General features: G+C 40.6%; 2 protein-coding genes across 4 annotated transcripts; one reads left to right on the top strand and one right to left on the bottom strand.

The window, feature by feature from the left end:
• The first annotated feature begins 66 nt into the window (after positions 1-66).
• Positions 67-2,774, top strand: si:ch211-170d8.2 (uncharacterized protein LOC571755 homolog). The gene is made up of 3 exons (XM_031738004.2): positions 67-637; positions 1,479-1,623; positions 1,760-2,774. The coding sequence occupies exons 1-3, from the start codon at positions 250-252 to the stop codon at positions 2,076-2,078; spliced, it is 852 nt and encodes a 283-aa protein (XP_031593864.2). The 5' UTR covers positions 67-249; the 3' UTR covers positions 2,079-2,774.
• A 1,997-nt stretch (positions 2,775-4,771) lies between these two features.
• mlec (malectin) lies at positions 4,772-16,287 on the bottom strand. 3 transcript variants are annotated; one of them, XM_039620861.1, is made up of 6 exons: positions 15,805-16,287; positions 14,410-14,630; positions 13,769-13,947; positions 13,288-13,464; positions 10,347-10,404; positions 4,772-10,236 (listed from the first exon to the last, which is right to left on the bottom strand). In XM_039620861.1, the coding sequence occupies exons 2-6, from the start codon at positions 14,609-14,611 to the stop codon at positions 9,992-9,994; spliced, it is 861 nt and encodes a 286-aa protein (XP_039476795.1). In that variant the 5' UTR covers positions 14,612-14,630; positions 15,805-16,287; the 3' UTR covers positions 4,772-9,991. The 3 variants fall into 3 exon arrangements, with proteins under 3 accessions (XP_039476795.1, XP_039476796.1, XP_031593883.1); XM_039620862.1 differs by lacking the exon at positions 15,805-16,287 and adding an exon at positions 15,470-15,502; XM_031738023.2 differs by lacking the exon at positions 15,805-16,287 and adding an exon at positions 15,019-15,305.
• Positions 16,288-16,384: the final 97 nt, after the last annotated feature.

Genomic DNA, 16,384 nt, shown 5'->3' with positions numbered 1-16,384 from the left:
TATGCAGGCGCATTGAATAAAAGGCAGCGGGGGTCAAATGGGTGGGCTAGGCACGGACAAAAAGAGGGGCAGGGACTGTGAGGAGGGCCAGGATTCAAATTCTAAGTGATGTGTTGTCCCCCCATTGTCAGTGGGGTATAATAGCGAGGAGTCCAAACTGGCCGCAGGGCTTTGGAGAGTTGGCATCAGAGAAGGAAGTGGCCGCTCCTCGTCGCTGGAACAGCACTGGCCGGAATTCTGGATTTCACTATGGCCTCTTCAAACTGCACGCGGATTACATCACTTTTCATTTTAATGATGCTGAGCTGCTGTGGAGTGTTTGGGCGCGCGGTGGGCACATCGGAGCTTTTGTCAGGGGAGCCACACGAAGCGACTTTACGCACAGGCCGGTGGCTGCGGAGCACCGCGGACCGGTGCGCGGAACTGGAAGCACCTTGGCTGGAGAACACGCAAGAAGCTCCCGTAGATAGCGGGACGCGTTTGGAGATCCGCATGCGGCACTTTTCCTCTAGAGCTTCACGTGGGTTGGTTTTTCCAGGAAAGCCTCTGTTCAGCTTCGTCCGGCGCGTCTACCGCTGCTGTCAAGAAGGAGTAAACTGCAGGAGGCTGAAAGGGATTCAAGGTCGCATGAAAGGAGGTAAGGGGGAAAAAAAGAATACACCCAGGCAAAATAAACTTTAACTTTTCACTTTAACTTTATGCTCGTACTGTGGAGGTCAGATGTGTTGAGCTGGGTTGATCCTAGTGGGAGAGCGCATTTCTAAAAATCCCCCAAACAAACAGAAAAAACAACTAAAATCGACGATCATCCCTGTGGTTAATCCTCCAAAATGGAGTTTAGTTCAATACATAAAACTATCTGTGTGGTAACCACGGGAACGGGCTCTTCACATCTGTAAACATCAGCTATAACGGCTCCATACAGCTTCTTCTCATAGTTCTTGAGCTTACCTGCTATATTAAGAATATTATTCCCAGAGTTTAAAAAAAAGTTGTGCTGCATATTAATTAGGAGATAAGAGAAACTTTGTTCAGTAAACCATTCTGAATGGGTCTAATGAGCAATGAACTAAGTGAATAAATTACAGGGATGAATTGGTGCCTAATTTAGCAGAAAATTAAGCAAAAGAAACACGAAGCAGCCACACACAGAGTAGGCTTTCTGGCTTTTCCTCTGGAAAATATCATTTTTCAGCAGAGGTGAAGTGAAGACAGAAAGGCAGTTTGGGGGTGGATAATGACTTGAATAATGCAGCTGTAGGGAGGACTGTGTTATCTGCACACAAATGAGTCTTAGCTGGCTTAATGTTCCCTTCAAGAATTGTTGAGACATCCTGCTGGCTCATTAACAAGGAATTAGGAGTGAAAACATCACCTCTGCGGCGAAGCCTGACATGAGTGAATGTGCTTCTCTGTGACATGAAATGCTGTACCGTGACTCTGGCAGACTCTTAACCGCCTCTTCTCCGCCTCACCAGATACAGGTGTGGAGTTCGTCCTCACCGGGGAGATCTTATCATTAACGGTTACAAGAGCCGAGCTTCACCTTCAACTTTCCAACCCGCAACATCTGGACATCCGCCCTGTGCTTCCATCCATGGAGAAGCACAAGCTTCCTACAAGGTACAGGCTCAAAACTCAAGAAATGTACTTTTGGTGTTTTTCCACACAGTCTTATTCAAGACACAGTAATATCATTTGACTGATGGGCTCTGGGAATGGCTGGCCTGATTGTGACACTGTCTCTTGCCACCTTTAGGTACACTCTGGGGTCACAGGGTCACACCGTGGAATTGAGAGTGGACCTGCTGTTCCTTTTCCACAGCGCACAGGAGGTCATGGGTGGTCGAAGGCGAGGCCCCAGCCTGACAAACATCTGGCGGGCGGTGTTTTTGTCCGGTGGAGATCCGCCGGGTGAAAAGCCCTTTGTAAAAGATTCGGAGGACAACATGTTGGGGAGTCCTCTTCTGGATCTGGGCTTGGTCCTGGGTTGCAGTCAGGATGGAACTGAGGTGTCATGTAGAGATGGTGGTGTTGACTTCACGCACACACCTTTCATGGCTCTTTATTTTGGATGAGGTTAACAATCATACCTGACTGTTTTTGCACGGTCTATTGCCAATACCAGCTGACGACAAACAAAACTGAAAAGGATGCACTTCAATGTCAAAATGATTAATTTATAGGCTAAATCTTTTGCAAACTATCTATCTATCTATTTATGTGTGTGTGTAAATATGTAAATTGTAAATATGACATACTGTAAGTTTATTGTGCAATTTTGTGGTTATGAGACTCGGTCCAGCAGTGGTTCATGACAAAACATGCGGCCTCCTCAGTCTGCTTTGTTCAGCTGCTGTCCTCCTTTAGCTACGCATTAATCTGCCTCGTGCTTCTATTTAAAGAAGTTTTCACAGTTGGTGGGAAAAAGAAGAAAAAACAACACCTGGACAAACAAAGGGCTTGCACATGTGCTTCGACCATGCTGAACTGAGCTGCGATTATTCTGTTCATTTGTGAGGAAGTACAGTTAGACGCTCGGACCCTGTAACAGTTTTCTATCATCCTTCAGAAACTCAGAAACTGATGATTATCATCGTTCACTTTTTAAACATTTTTCATTTGTTTACTCAAAATATGACTTCTGAAGGAGTGAAAAAAAGGACTTATTGTACATTTTTGTTTCTGTGCTTTGCTCATGTGGTTGGACCGACCATAAAATAACTTATTGGCTACACAATAAATCAGCTATTAATAAAATTCTTTAGACGAAAGTATTGACTTTGTTCATCTCTGTTACCGTCCCTAAATTTATGGCACCAAGGAACATAAGGTATAAGATGCCACAATGCTGCTGCCATTCAATAAGCGTTTAATAATGAAAAAATGTATACACCCAAAGGACAAACGGAAACAATAATAAATGAAAGCCCAGCTAAAAAAAACAGGCAGTCCTGAGGTGGCCTGACTTGGAAGCAATTCTTTTTTGTTTCTGGATTCAAAATTGTTATTTTTTTTTTGGAACAATTCTTTACCATTGTGAGATACATGCATCTTATTGCCAAATATATATCAAACTGAAGGAATATGACACAAAATCAGATCCATGTGTTCCTGATGTGGTGTGGAGTGTGTGTTTTCAGCCTCTGTGGAGGGATTTGGTTTCAGGCTTTTTCAGTTTTTAGCCTTTAGACTATTTTAAGGATTAGTATCATTAAACACACACACACACTCACCCTCTGACTCAGTTTGCCAGTGGGGGGTGAGGCACTCAAAGCTATTTGAAAGCTGCTAGCCTTAATCTGAATAACAATAATCTGGCCAAAGGGTTCAGGCAGTGAGTAGCCACCATCATCTGAGAGACAATTATCCATTTGTGAGGTAATTAAAAAAAATGAATAATGTATGTTATTGTGTTATTTATGCAAAGCGTCACATGACACGGGCACTTTTAAGGTAAGAGGTTTAAGGTAGAGCCTGGCTTGTACTGGATTTTTACAAGCCATGACACACACACACACACACACACACACACACACACACACGTGTGATCGGTGGATAATAATTACCAAGCCAAGCCAATGTATTGGAAGCTATTCATTCATGAGCCATCTGTCATTTCTTTATATGTTGTTAAGAAAATGGGAAATAGGTGCTGTGAATGATTGAACCATGCAGACAAACATGGAAACTAAATGTTTAAGGCAAAAACAGAGATTAGACAAAGTCAATATTTGGTATGACCACCTTTATTCGTAAACATTTACAGTGTGTTTGGGGTCGTAGCATCTGGTTGGAAAGGAAACCACTTCCAGCTTGGATCTAAACCTTTAATGAAATTTGTGTTCATAATAGTTTTGGAAAGATCGCCAACGCTGTCTCACAGATGGCTGTCCACACTCACAGTTGTACCTCTGTACAAATTGGCTTAATCACTCCATAAGATCTGTTGAGACTGATGTTCAGTCCAGTTCTTGTGTCATTCAGCACAGATGAGTCTTTTCTCCTCATTTCTCTTCATTAAGCATGACTTCTTTCCACTCAGACCACTTCTGTCCACATGCACCTCTCAGTGTCAGATCTTTGCTGGATTTTTCAGTAAAGACCTCATTGGATTACATAAATTACTTTCGCAAACTGTTCATCCGGTGTAGATATATTTCTTTAGGCTTTCGCTATGCAGAGATATACCAAGTTTTCGACTAACAGCTCCGTGGGAGTCTCCTTGTTAGAGTAAAAACACCATTTTATGTGTCAAACTTATCTTTGGCATTTTTCATAGATTTGGCTAAAGAAACAGGAACAGATGTGTTTTTGCAACAGGCTACTAGCAGTAAAATGATTAAATGCTATTTTATGTTTTGCCAAGTTGTCTGTTATGTGTCGGCAATATTGGTTTATTCCTTGAGTTGCGCATCTTTTATGCTCAAGTGATTGGTAACATAACAGAATAAGTTCGTCTGAATGTGGGGGAGGAACAAGGACTGCAATGAAAGTGAGCCGAGCCAAAAAAAAAAAAAAAAAAAAAGCAGACAAGACCACTTAAATACAACTCTGGCTCCTTGGAAGAAAAGAAAGAAATGAGGGGTGGCTCAAGACTTTTGTACACTACACTAAGTCACACTTTTTAATACATTGCTTTTTAATTCCAAAGTACTTGGCCTAAAAGAAATTCAATTAACCAGAGCACTACTTTCAAATATCAAATGACCTGGAATAATTGTAGGTGGTAACTCCTGGGTGGTGGAGGTGGAAGAACAGCAACAACACATTCTGATAAAATAGCACATTTATTAAAAAGACAGCATTTATCAGCAGTTCCCATATATGCCATATCTGAGGCAGAAGATCAGGGGTCTCGCATACAGTATCTCAGTCCACCTGCTGTTGCTTACATCCCTCAGAAGAGCAATTATTTACCAAACACGTGCGTATAAGGTACAACTTGCACACTCCAGGTCTCACACATACACATTCACGGCAGCAGACTCGGCTGTTCAAATTTAATGGGCTGCTGCCTGGACAATGGGCAAGTTGGCTGATGTTCTGCTGTTCAAATTTGTTTCAGTTTAAATTGATCTCACGTTTAGTTATTTAAAAAAAAGAAAATAAAAATTAAAGAAAACATGCCAAAACAAACAAAAATAAAAAACAATTTTACAATAATTACAGAGCAATTCAAACAACTCTTTTACAATGATATCTTTTGTTTGAAAAGAAGATCGAGTATTATGGCATCACCTCAATAAATGCGATGACAAGACATGAAATGACATGTTAGTTTGATTTAGAACGTTTCCCAGGTGAAAGAAAGGATGAGAGGTAATTATTTTGCACCATGTTAGGACTGTGATGAACAATTTGGATGGAATGACTGAAATTCTTTGGTTCTCATGTGGGAAAAGAAAAAAAAAGCAGAGCAGATCTTCATTCCACTGCGGTAGTTTAACTACGAGACCAACAACAAAAGGTCTGGAAAGAAGGATGTGAGGAGACTGCTTGAAATACGTTGTGGGTATATGTTTATTACACTTTTCCTGCAAAACTTTTTTTTTGTGGCTTTTGAAAGGGCTTTTGAGTTGGGGTTAAGAACAGACTTGATGTACATCGTAATTCTTCTGACATGTGTCCTGTTCTCCTAAAAAGAGTCCTTCCTGTGGAATGAAAATCTAGCCCTGAAAAGTTTTTTGTACAGAGAAGGAAGAAAAAATAAAATAAAAGGCTGTTTTGACATAAGCCAACAAAAGAGCCACCTCAAGGCGAATGATGGTAAAGCGCATTTGTATTTAACAATTCAAGGCAACAAAGACACATGCACGCACACATACATACACACAAATGACATTTTAAAATACATGAGGCAGTGCAAAATGTCACACCAATAATATATCACGTTTTAAAAAGTCAAACTAAAACAAATCCTGAGGAAAAAAAATTCAAACAAATCCAAGCGTATTATAAAATATCTCCAGGTCAGCCCCGCTCCGATTTAAATTACACCTAACGCAATGGAAGATCCCATATATTCAGAGATAATCTCATTTGTTTGACAGACAGCTCATCTGGCTGCCTGTTAGAATTTTCATACTCTGTACCAATAACCATTTCTCCCTAGAAGAAAGGCCACAAAGTCATCTTCATAAGAAACAAAAAAAAAGACAAGATCGAAAACAAACCCTCACCTATAACCCCAAATTAACAAAACCCAAAACATTGCCGTCACACGATAAAAAGTGTGATCTTGTACCTTATATACAAACGCGACTGTGTAGACTTGCAGAGGAGCAGAATATGGTGACTTTGGCGCTGGATTAAATGAATGTTTTGCATCTTTTCAGAGGAAAGAAAGGCGCTTATACAGATTGGTGACAAATGAAAGAAAGAAAAAAAACAAAAAAAACCCCCCAACCCAAAACAAAATCAGTCACACACTTGACGACTGCAGCGAGGAGACCTTATTTTCTGCTGTGCTATGAGAGGCATTTTGATGGGATGGCTTGGGTCCACTTGGCCCCCTGAAGCTGGTGTTACATTTTCCCTGCAAGGGGTGAGCGCAAGACTCCAAGAGGACATCTGTGTGCCCTCCCTTTTTTCTTTTTTTTTTTTTAAAACCATGCAAATAGTACACTATATTATAAATAGTACACTATTTATAATAAAGAATTATAAAAATTTCTTGATGGCTTCTTTGAGCGATGGACACAAGCTTGCACATGACAAGGGTGGCGTGTCCACGCCAGGCTGGGAGCAAGTTGCTGCCCCAAGTGGAGGAGGTTGAGTATCTTCAGGTCTTGTTTGTGAGACAGAGAAGGAAGGAGCAGGTGTATGCTCCAGTGCTCTGTCATGGTGAAGAGGGAGCTGAATGTGAAAGCGAAGCTGTCGAATTACCTGTGGATCACCTATGGCCATGAACTCTAAATAGCAACCAAAACAATGACGGATCACATACAAGCGGTGGAAAAGAGGTTCCTCTGAAGGGTGTCTAGGTTCTGCCTTAAAGACTGGATGGCTATTCGGGTCAGCAGAGCTGCTGGATCTCTGCAACAAAATGAGCCAGTTGAGCTCAATCAGGCATCTGACTTGGGCCTGATCTGAGCTCCTGGATGAGGTGTTTCGGTTACGTCCAACTGAGACTAGGCTGGAGTAGACCCCAGACACGCTGGAGAGATTCGTGTCTGTCAGCTGTCTTAGGAACACTTGAAGGTAAAGAAGGTGGCTGGGGAGAGAGAGATCTCTGCTTAAGGAGCTGTCCTGGGACCTAGATAAGTGGCAGAAAATGCACAGACAGATGGAAGGAATGACTACGCATTCTTGATGTCTGTGTCATCAAGCGAGCCTAAGTGCCACAATAAAGGCAAAGGTCAGCGGAATCAAATGATCATCTTTGTCCTACAAGAAACAAACAAAAAACACAAAAAAAACCAAACAAAAAAACCTTCAAACCCGATGGGAGTGACTTGAAAGAGGTTCCAAGTTTAGTTTCACTCCCAATTAAAAAACATGCTGAGACTCAGTCAAGACATTTTGGCATCACCAGCAAAATTCTGAAGATAATTACAATTAACCACTTAGGAAACCCTACCACGTTTGGCTGCCTTAACCCAACCAAAAATAAAGTGAAAATACGAGTAAACTTCACGCTAAAACAACCTGAACATGCTAAAGCACCCACATAAGACACCAGTCAGTTTCCTTCGTGACACACTTATGATCTGGAAACTTGGAGAATCAGTGCCAAGGCACACTGAAACACTGTTGGTTTTTTCTTTCATTTCTCACCAGTCTGTATGAAATAAGAGTTTACAACATTTAAAAGAAACAAAAAAACAAAAACAAAAAAACAAACCAAAAACCACACAACTACCATAAACTGGCTAAATATTTTCTGGTACCAAATTTTTAAACCACCATCAATCACAATGAGGAGGACTGAGGAGTGAGGAAGCATCCACGACACCTGAATTATTAATCACTTTTCAAGTACTGCCTATGGCAACAGCAATACTAGTCAGAGAGGGGAGAGGAGGATTGGGTGGATGGGTGGTGGTGGTGGTGGGTACTTAAGACGCATTAGTGAAACAGGCAAAGTTACAAAATCATCCTCAGAGTAGAGCTAAGCACTTAAGGTAAGTAACTAGATACATTAACAGGAGACTTCACAACAACGCCACCAAAACCAAAAAACAAAGCCTCTTTTCAGTCTGCGTGGAAAGCCAAGAACATTTTTGTCCAAAAGCTGTGACCAAAGTCAAAGCGGACGCCGACAACATGGATATGCAGGGGTGTGTGAGGCGGAGGGGGAAGGCTCATAAATTTCATTTGTCCCCAATTTGATCAACTCAAAAGACCGAAACATGACCCCACAGGAAATTCACAATGTAACTACACAAAAAGGTACAGGCAACACTGAAACGTTTGACGACAACAGAATGGAAAAAGCTAAGAGAAGAATTGAATAAAGGTTCACATATAACATCTGGTACACAGTTGATTTTTTTTGAACTTATATTATTGTTGTGCTTTCTCACCTCTCAGAGGACAAACATCCGATATACAAAGAGTGACTTTGAGAATATGACAAGTGTATCGGGGTCAGGGGGGTTTTAATCATTTACAATCCTAATATTAAGAAGTCCTAAACTGTTCTGATGGTTTAACATTGCAGAGTCAACTACTCACATTTGTTTTAAAACACACATTTTAGACAAGATATAAAATTCAAATAAAAAACAAACAAACAAACAAAAAAAAACAAAACAAAACAAACAAACAAACAAACAAACAAAAAAAAAAAAAAAACAGGCCACCATGTTTGAAGTTTTCTGATAAAAAAATAACAAAAATGACATTCTTAGGTGAAACAAAAAGAAAGACACGCACTAGTGAATGAACAGGAAAAAAAGAAAAAAAAAGGCAGATGTCACAGAAAATACAGCGATGTAACTGACTCAATGAAGCTTTTCACAGCATGAACTTTGCCTCTCACTAAATATGAATATGGCGTCTTTTACTGAAGGAAATGGCTTTGTTTAAAGATTTGATGTGCAACTTGTAAAATAAACCCATCCTCGGGATGAAAAAAACAAAAACAAAAAACAAAAAAACAAAAACCAACAAACAAAATCCAATAGGGTCTTGTAATTTGTGATCACAGATGAGGACACTTTTTGATGGCCCTGATTTAGTATTTGGTGGAACAATACCAAAGATGTTCATCACTGCACACAGACGCATTTCTGAAACCCGACCTACATTTATGTAAAGGCAAGGCGACTTAGACAGCAAGTGAGCCCACTGGTTTGCAAAGGACTTTCAGATATTTCAACATGGCAGGTAGAAGATGGCACATCAACAAAAAGGACCAACTAGAACAGAAAGATACAAAAATTTCCATCTCTGCACTTGTCTCTCAGATGACAACTGCATTTCCATTAACCGTGACTTTTGATTTCTAGTTAGTTCTATTTAATCAAATTCTCAGCAGTACCATTTCCAATTTGAAGATAACATGTCTGGCCAGATGCTGAGCAGGAGTGCATTCTTGTTACACCCCATACAAAGCAATGCTTTTTAGTTTACAAAAACCGTCCCGGACCAATCACTCCTGAGCATCTTTTTAATGCCAAAATGTTGTTTTTTTTTTTTCTTTTTTCCCCAGACCTTGAAGGACTGGTGTGGAAATGGCTAACACTGTTCAAAAGGGTCAGTAGAGGTGGATGCAAACACATTCACAGAGAAGCGCACAGCATACACTTCCCACATCTCCTTTTCTTTCCCCATTCTTACAGCATCTGCTTCGTTTTGCAGTGGGTCTTCCAAAAGTTATTGTCTTCTTTGTGTACTTCCTTGTCCAGCCCTCTCCTGCGTGTATGTTTTACCTGTGCTGCTGTTACCACCATGACCCCCTCCCCCCCTCATTCTCCCCCTCCCTTTCTTCACAGTCCCGTGTCCATCTCATCCACCTGATGTCTCCTCCGCCGATAGTTTTAGCTCACAGCCGGCAGAGGCAGAACAGTGTTGGGATGAACACCCCAAACGCAACAAGGATGGGAAACATTAGGCTGCTGTTGTCAGCTGCATATGGGTTTGGTGTTCGGGGGCCTGACTGGACCCTGTGATGGGTACCTTTTGGGGGCTTTTTCTTCCCACCTTCCTCGCCTACTTCACCCTCATCGTCGTCGTCGTCATCGTCCTCAGGCTTCTCTAAGCCAGGGTGAGGTTGAAGCTTTGGTACATCTGTTAAAAGATGTAGAACAAAAGTCAGGGAGAGCTCGCTGGTCCCAGAAAGTCAAAATGCTTTATTCAACACACTTCACTGTAAAGTGCTGAACAATCTCCGGACTCACCTTCTAATGTCCCCTTCATCACGTAGAGAGCGCAGATCTTGGGGTTGTCATAATAACCCTGAAACAGCAGATTCAACAGAGTCAAATGTAACCAAAACGTGTATCCACATATACTTTCAAAGCTCCCATTTAGTTGTTTGAGTTTCCTTGTTTGTTTCTCGACTGCCCATTCGGTTTGTGGTGTACATTTAATCACATTTTCTGTCCAAATGGAGTTCAACTGATTCAGGGAAGAAAATTTTAGACAGGAAAAATGCAAAGAGTGCCAGTGGTCCACAAAACAAAACAAAAAAAAAAAAAAAAAAAAAAAAAAAAGAAGAAAGAGGTCACTGCAGAAACTTTCCCAAGTATGCCACTTTATAAATTTAGCATACAGTCGCATGTCCTACAAACAGGCTACCTGCTGTCATTCGGTAGACCTCAGAGCTTTAAAAGGAATCCTAAAGCTCATTGATCAACATTTACTAGTATAAACTGAAATGTGTAATAATTGTGACGCATGTTACCATTTATTTTCACACACAAGACAATTTCCATTTGGAGTCATTCAGTGAAACTAGTTAAACACATTTGAAATGAGAACACCACATAGAATATTTGTACAGTAACACAACCCATGACTTAATTTTGGTCATTTTGCCACATCACTCCAAAACCGCAGATAGCAGTCAATAAGAAGTCACACGCATATGTGCGCATTTTATTATTTTATTGATTTATGTATTTTTATGTGTGTGTGTAAGTAGTCCTACTTAATTAGGTCAAGTAAGTTTTGGGGTTTTTTGGGGGGGAGATTTTAATTCATTCATGCTCATATATCTCTAAAAGTCTAAAGTCGAACATGATGGATTATGTGAATGGGAAACACATAATACTGCTGCTACACTCTCACTGGAGGAGATACTTAACAAAATAAGAATTATTACCTTCTGATAAAGCAATAAATAGCAGGTCATATGAAAGAATTAAAATAAGAAAAAAAACAACAATAAAAACACACTCACACATGAGACTCTTACTGAGTAAACCACCATTTCAAAGGCACTTATTGGGAACCTCACTGATAACATCGATTCCACTATTAACAGGAGCATGAAAGAGATTCAAGATATTAAAATATGGTACAAGATGCACAAACTATTCTAAAGACAATTAGATTGAAAAGCTTAAAGACACTATGGGGGATAAATGATACCAAGGAAGGCAACAAGGTTTGTGAGTCAGCTGTGATGAGGGCATGCCTCAAAACACAGGGTTCAAGCACTGATGAAATTATTATTAAATTTTTTGAATCATTACATTACATTATTTAACCTCCTAGGACCTGGCGTCCACATATGTGGACATCACATTTTGGATTGTCTAGACCAAAATATTAAGTTTTGCTCTACAAGGGCCTGATAACCACTTACGAGGACATTATACTGCCACTGTTCTATCGAAATTTAAAACGAATGTCCTCATATGTGGATCTCATTTTTCTCAGAAACAAAAATCAAGTTTAACACAAAAAAAAAAATCAAAAAAAAAAAAAAAAAAAAAAAAAAAAAAAAAATCAGGTAATTCTTTGTTTTTACATTCATCAGGTCCCAATCAGCCCAAATTGCAAAGATAAATTGAAAATGCATGCCATGAAAGAGTTCAGGTCTTAGGAGGTTAAAGGAAAATAAGATGTTACAATGTTAACCAATCCAACCATTTTGACACCCCCAACTTTCACAGACATTACCCACAAAACTCTCACCATCTGTGTCGATATGAAAATAGATGCAAGTAAACATCCAATGAATTCACAGGTGTCCTCTAGCGTTCTACTCAGACAACATCCTGGCCTAAACTAAATAAACCACTTCTAGCAGTGAGAGTCCTGTTGTGCACTCAATGTTGGAAAGGACAGCTTCAGATAATATCTTGATGTGATTCTCCTGATATTTACCAAAGCTCATGTGTCAAGATGATCCAGAAATGAATAAACTCAAAATCACAGAAACAAATGTGAAACAGCACGTTACATCTGTGACATGAAAACAGACTGTTCAGAAAGAATGAAAACCACAGATGTGCCACACTCTTAGTAAGCCTGTTCCTCCTCCACCACTAATTTGAATGCACCACCTGCAAGTATCAAAGCTAGTGATGTACACCTAGCTTTAATTTTTAGCTTATTTATAACAATTCATATTAAATCTAACAGGTATAGTTATAGTGAAATCAGGGAGGCAAAAAAACCCTCAAAAAAACCCCAAAAAACAAAACAAACATGATTTAATTTCTTTCTTTTTCTTTCTTTCTTTTTTTTTTTTTTTTAAAGAAGCATGGTAGGGTCTGGGCTTTAGGCTTTTTCTTCAGAGGCTTTTGAGTTTTCAACAAGTTCTGTGACTCCACCCATAAACAGCAAAAACAGTATCTGCTATGCCAGTTATTTTCTTCAGTTCCTTGAAAATAATAGAAGGAACATTTGCACAGAAAAGCATGCCACATCAAGTTCACTCTACCCTAAAAAGGCCAATATGATACTGGATGGTTATCAGTCACTTTCACAGCCCACACACCAACTGGCTATCAAGAGACACTTTCACAAAGGGAGTTTATTATGCAAAGCTTTATGTGTGACAGAGGTAATGGCACCCATGACACACAAGTAGTTATGTTCATATCTAGATCAAACTGTATTTGAGTTATATTAATATAAAGTGAGTACTACCTGTTCTCCCAACCTCTGACTATTACACATAGCTGCTTGTTGCCATATTATAATGATAAAACACTATTAGAGATATAGAAAATAAGAATTACATTGTTTTTGGACATGTTGGGGTTAAAAGAAGTGTTTTAAGCTCATGAAATGACAAAGACTTCCAAATACACCAATCATATGTAAACCGTGTGTAAAAATAGCCAAGCAGGTATTTCTCAGATAATTCAACAAATTAGAACTCACCTTTACAAACTCCACAGTGAGCTTGCCATTGAAAGTGGACACCTCTCCCTGCACGCTCAGCTTGCCCCGTCTAATAGAGAAGGGCACGATCTCATCGTGAGCAGTACTGTGTCCTACTCGATCAAAGATATCCAGGTCCTTCACCACCACGTGGCCATTTAGACGAACATCAAACACCTGGAAAAACATTCCTGAATCAGTAATGATTAACACATCATTCTTGTACCGTCACTTACAGACACCTTTAGCAGGGAACATTAACAACTCATAAAGTACAAGAAAATGTGGATTAAATGTGAGGTTATCATGTTCCTTTCACACAGTGGTCATGAGCTGGGAAATATACTGGGCCATAACCAATTTAAATGCAACAAAAAATGTTTATATATAAAAATGTTTCCTCTCTCTTTATTCATTATTCTCACTAACTTCTTATTAATTAGCAAATCATACCATGAACAGCTTTTTAAAACTGCCTTACCTTTTGCTGTGACTGAGCAAAGTAAACTTCTGCATACTTCATAACCAGTATATACTCTCCTTCTTCACGAATGGGAACGTCATATCCAAAGCTGTCTTCATTGTAGCGCTCTGTCTGGTACAAAATCTGGTCCTCCTGATTGGACCGTAGTATTGGCAGACGCATCCCATAATTAGACGCTACAAACGGACAACATCATGCAATCAGAAGACAAGATCTGTCTAACAGCAAAAGTACTAGAAATATGCTGCAAGTCAACTAAAGCAGCACATTGCAAAACCCCACATTTGATGACATAACAGCAGCGTGCGTCAAGAAAGTAACCAACCATGCTGCGTTTTCACTAAGGTTCAATAAGTTTGGCTCAAAAATGGAACCAAAAACTGTTCTCCAGTCACGCTGATCACATCAGTACCTGCTTCCTCTACATACTGAGTGGGGCGGGGCTGTAGCCCTCTATGCTGACTCCTCATAAGTTTGGAGCTACTTGCGGAAGCTAGAGCACGCAGGGGTTTCTGCAGGAAATGCCAATTTTACCTCCGTGGAGCACCTACCTTCACAATGTCACTCTCACTAGAACATCAGAGGTGAAGCCTAGCGAAGACACGCACGCGTCTTAACAGTTAATCACGTTCACTCACCTTTACCAACTTTCCCTTCTAGTGGGTCCTTTTTGTAGTGAATCCCGTGCACATCTACATGCGCGTCGCCCCCGGCATTTACAGCCCAGATAACCCGTTCAGAGAGGCTGGGCCCCCCACCATCTGCCCAGGACTGCTCGGACAGCAGCGACAGCACCGCTGCGACCAGCCCGGCGACGAGCTGCGCCGTGACCCGCTGCATTACCTCACACCGCCTGCTCCTGGACACACAGACACTCAGCGTCGGTATTTCCCCGCATGCAGCATGTAACATTAACTGTACCAGATTAGCCAGTGTCAGGAGCTAGCAAGCTCGTCTTGATGACATGAAACATGATATCTTTAAGTTAGCCAGTATGCTAACGTTAACAGTACCGGCAGTGGCATTTTGCACATACACAGAGAAAATGTCAGCCAAGTCATAAACAATTATTGTAATTTCACGGTGACAAAGTCACGACATACCACCTCTGTATTCACAGGCCAAAGAATAAAAGATAATGAGAAATTAGCAGCGAATAACGTTGGTTAGTTAGCTAGGCTAGCTTGCTAGCTAACCTACCTGTCTAACCAGAAATTCTTGGTGAATGAGAGCCCGGCAAATCTTACCTTCCCCTGTCACAAATATCTCCAACCTGGATTTTGCCAACGTATACGCGTGTCTCTGCTTGCCCTGTGTGGCTGTGTGCCTACAATCTACACTGTGTGATAACTTCACCTAGTGCAGATATTGTTAGTTGCTGCTGACTACAGCCTCCTACACTGACTTTCATTCAATGTGTGCATCCAAATGAACATTTGCTCTGCTACTAGCTGCAGCTGCTGGCAGTTTGCAGAGGGCGGAGCAGCACTACCTAACTTACACTTCAAATGACTGACAAGTACTTCGTCCAATCACATTACTCCGCCGCTAAAAGGTTTCCCGGACCATCAAACACATTTTGTATAACACAAACCAATCACATAATTCTTTGTTTAAACACAAAGAACACAGCTAATAATTCACTTTTAGAAGAATATAACAGGAAATTACTTTTTGAAGGCTGGAACAATTATGCACCTTTAATAGAAACAGGCAAGACTTGTCGTGCGTCTTTTTTTCCACGTCAAGTGAGGGATTTGAGCTTTCAAGCCCCGAGTTTAGCCTTAAAGGCAACATAGCGCAGAAGAGTCTTCAGAAGAGTTTTAGGAAGTGACTATAAGGCATAAAAATATTTTAAAACTTCTAAACTCTAATGAAACTAATGAAGCACTTCACAACGTTTGCTGTGAAGTGCTGTATTTTTCAATAGTTGCTTGGGATTAAAGCTTTCTTTGCCCGTCAGTTTAACTATCAGTCCCTTTGAAAAAACCGCCCGAGGGAAGGCTGTTAAGAAATCTGACAGCTCTACTCACTCTGTAAAAACAAGGAAAAATATTCAACGCTGTACTTCCAGTATTTTTTGTGTCTTTTAAATATAATGAACTGAACTATCTAGTCATACAGCATACAGCACGTGTTCTTTAAGAAGAAGTACCGCCCCCTGTTTTTCCGGTATGGTAGGGTCTCGGCCAATTGGGAAAGTCCAACGCAACGCGCACCCAGGAGAGCCGTCTGCGCGAATACGGGGCACCTGAGAATTGACCAGAAAGATATGAATGAAGATAGTTGCTATGGCAACGGCCAACTGCCACGGATGACAGGTGTTTTACGAATGCCTTTTTTCGTTTTAACTTGCTAAATATCCTTTCTTCTTAAAATAAAGCGTAATAAAAAGAAATAGTTTAGTGCGGCTGTTTCTCTGTTTGAACCACTACTGACTGTAGTGTTACGGCGGCACACGCCTACAGAGCCATAGTGTTTCCACGAAGTACACTGGTTTGTTGCTGCTTCACATGCATTTAGGGCTCGGCTACATCTTTTTCTCCAAAGGACAAATAACCCAGAGGCAGCACGTGATAGTGCAGTTATGTCGTGGGTGTTGCAGTGCCCGCC

Source organism: Oreochromis aureus, linkage group 12 (genome assembly GCF_013358895.1).
Source record: "Oreochromis aureus strain Israel breed Guangdong linkage group 12, ZZ_aureus, whole genome shotgun sequence".
NCBI classification, from domain to species: domain Eukaryota; kingdom Metazoa; phylum Chordata; class Actinopteri; order Cichliformes; family Cichlidae; genus Oreochromis; species Oreochromis aureus.
Note: the sequence above shows the minus strand (reverse complement) of the source record. Positions and strands in the feature narration are given on the sequence as shown.

Bases quoted from the DNA above. Each gene is read 5' to 3' on its own strand.
- mlec (XM_039620861.1), bottom strand. From the start codon at position 14,611: ATGCAGCGGGTCACGGCGCAGCTCGTCGCCGGGCTGGTCGCAGCGGTG. The intron at 13,948-14,409 runs GTGAGTGAACGT...GTCCGTTTGTAG, and splicing joins AGAAGGGAAAGTTGGTAAAG to CGTCTAATTATGGGATGCGT. The intron at 13,465-13,768 runs GTAAGGCAGTTT...ATGTTTTTCCAG, and splicing joins TTGCTCAGTCACAGCAAAAG to GTGTTTGATGTTCGTCTAAA.
- si:ch211-170d8.2 (XM_031738004.2), top strand. From the start codon at position 250: ATGGCCTCTTCAAACTGCACGCGGATTACATCACTTTTCATTTTAATG. The intron at 638-1,478 runs GTAAGGGGGAAA...CCGCCTCACCAG, and splicing joins TCAAGGTCGCATGAAAGGAG to ATACAGGTGTGGAGTTCGTC. The intron at 1,624-1,759 runs GTACAGGCTCAA...TGCCACCTTTAG, and splicing joins AAGCACAAGCTTCCTACAAG to GTACACTCTGGGGTCACAGG.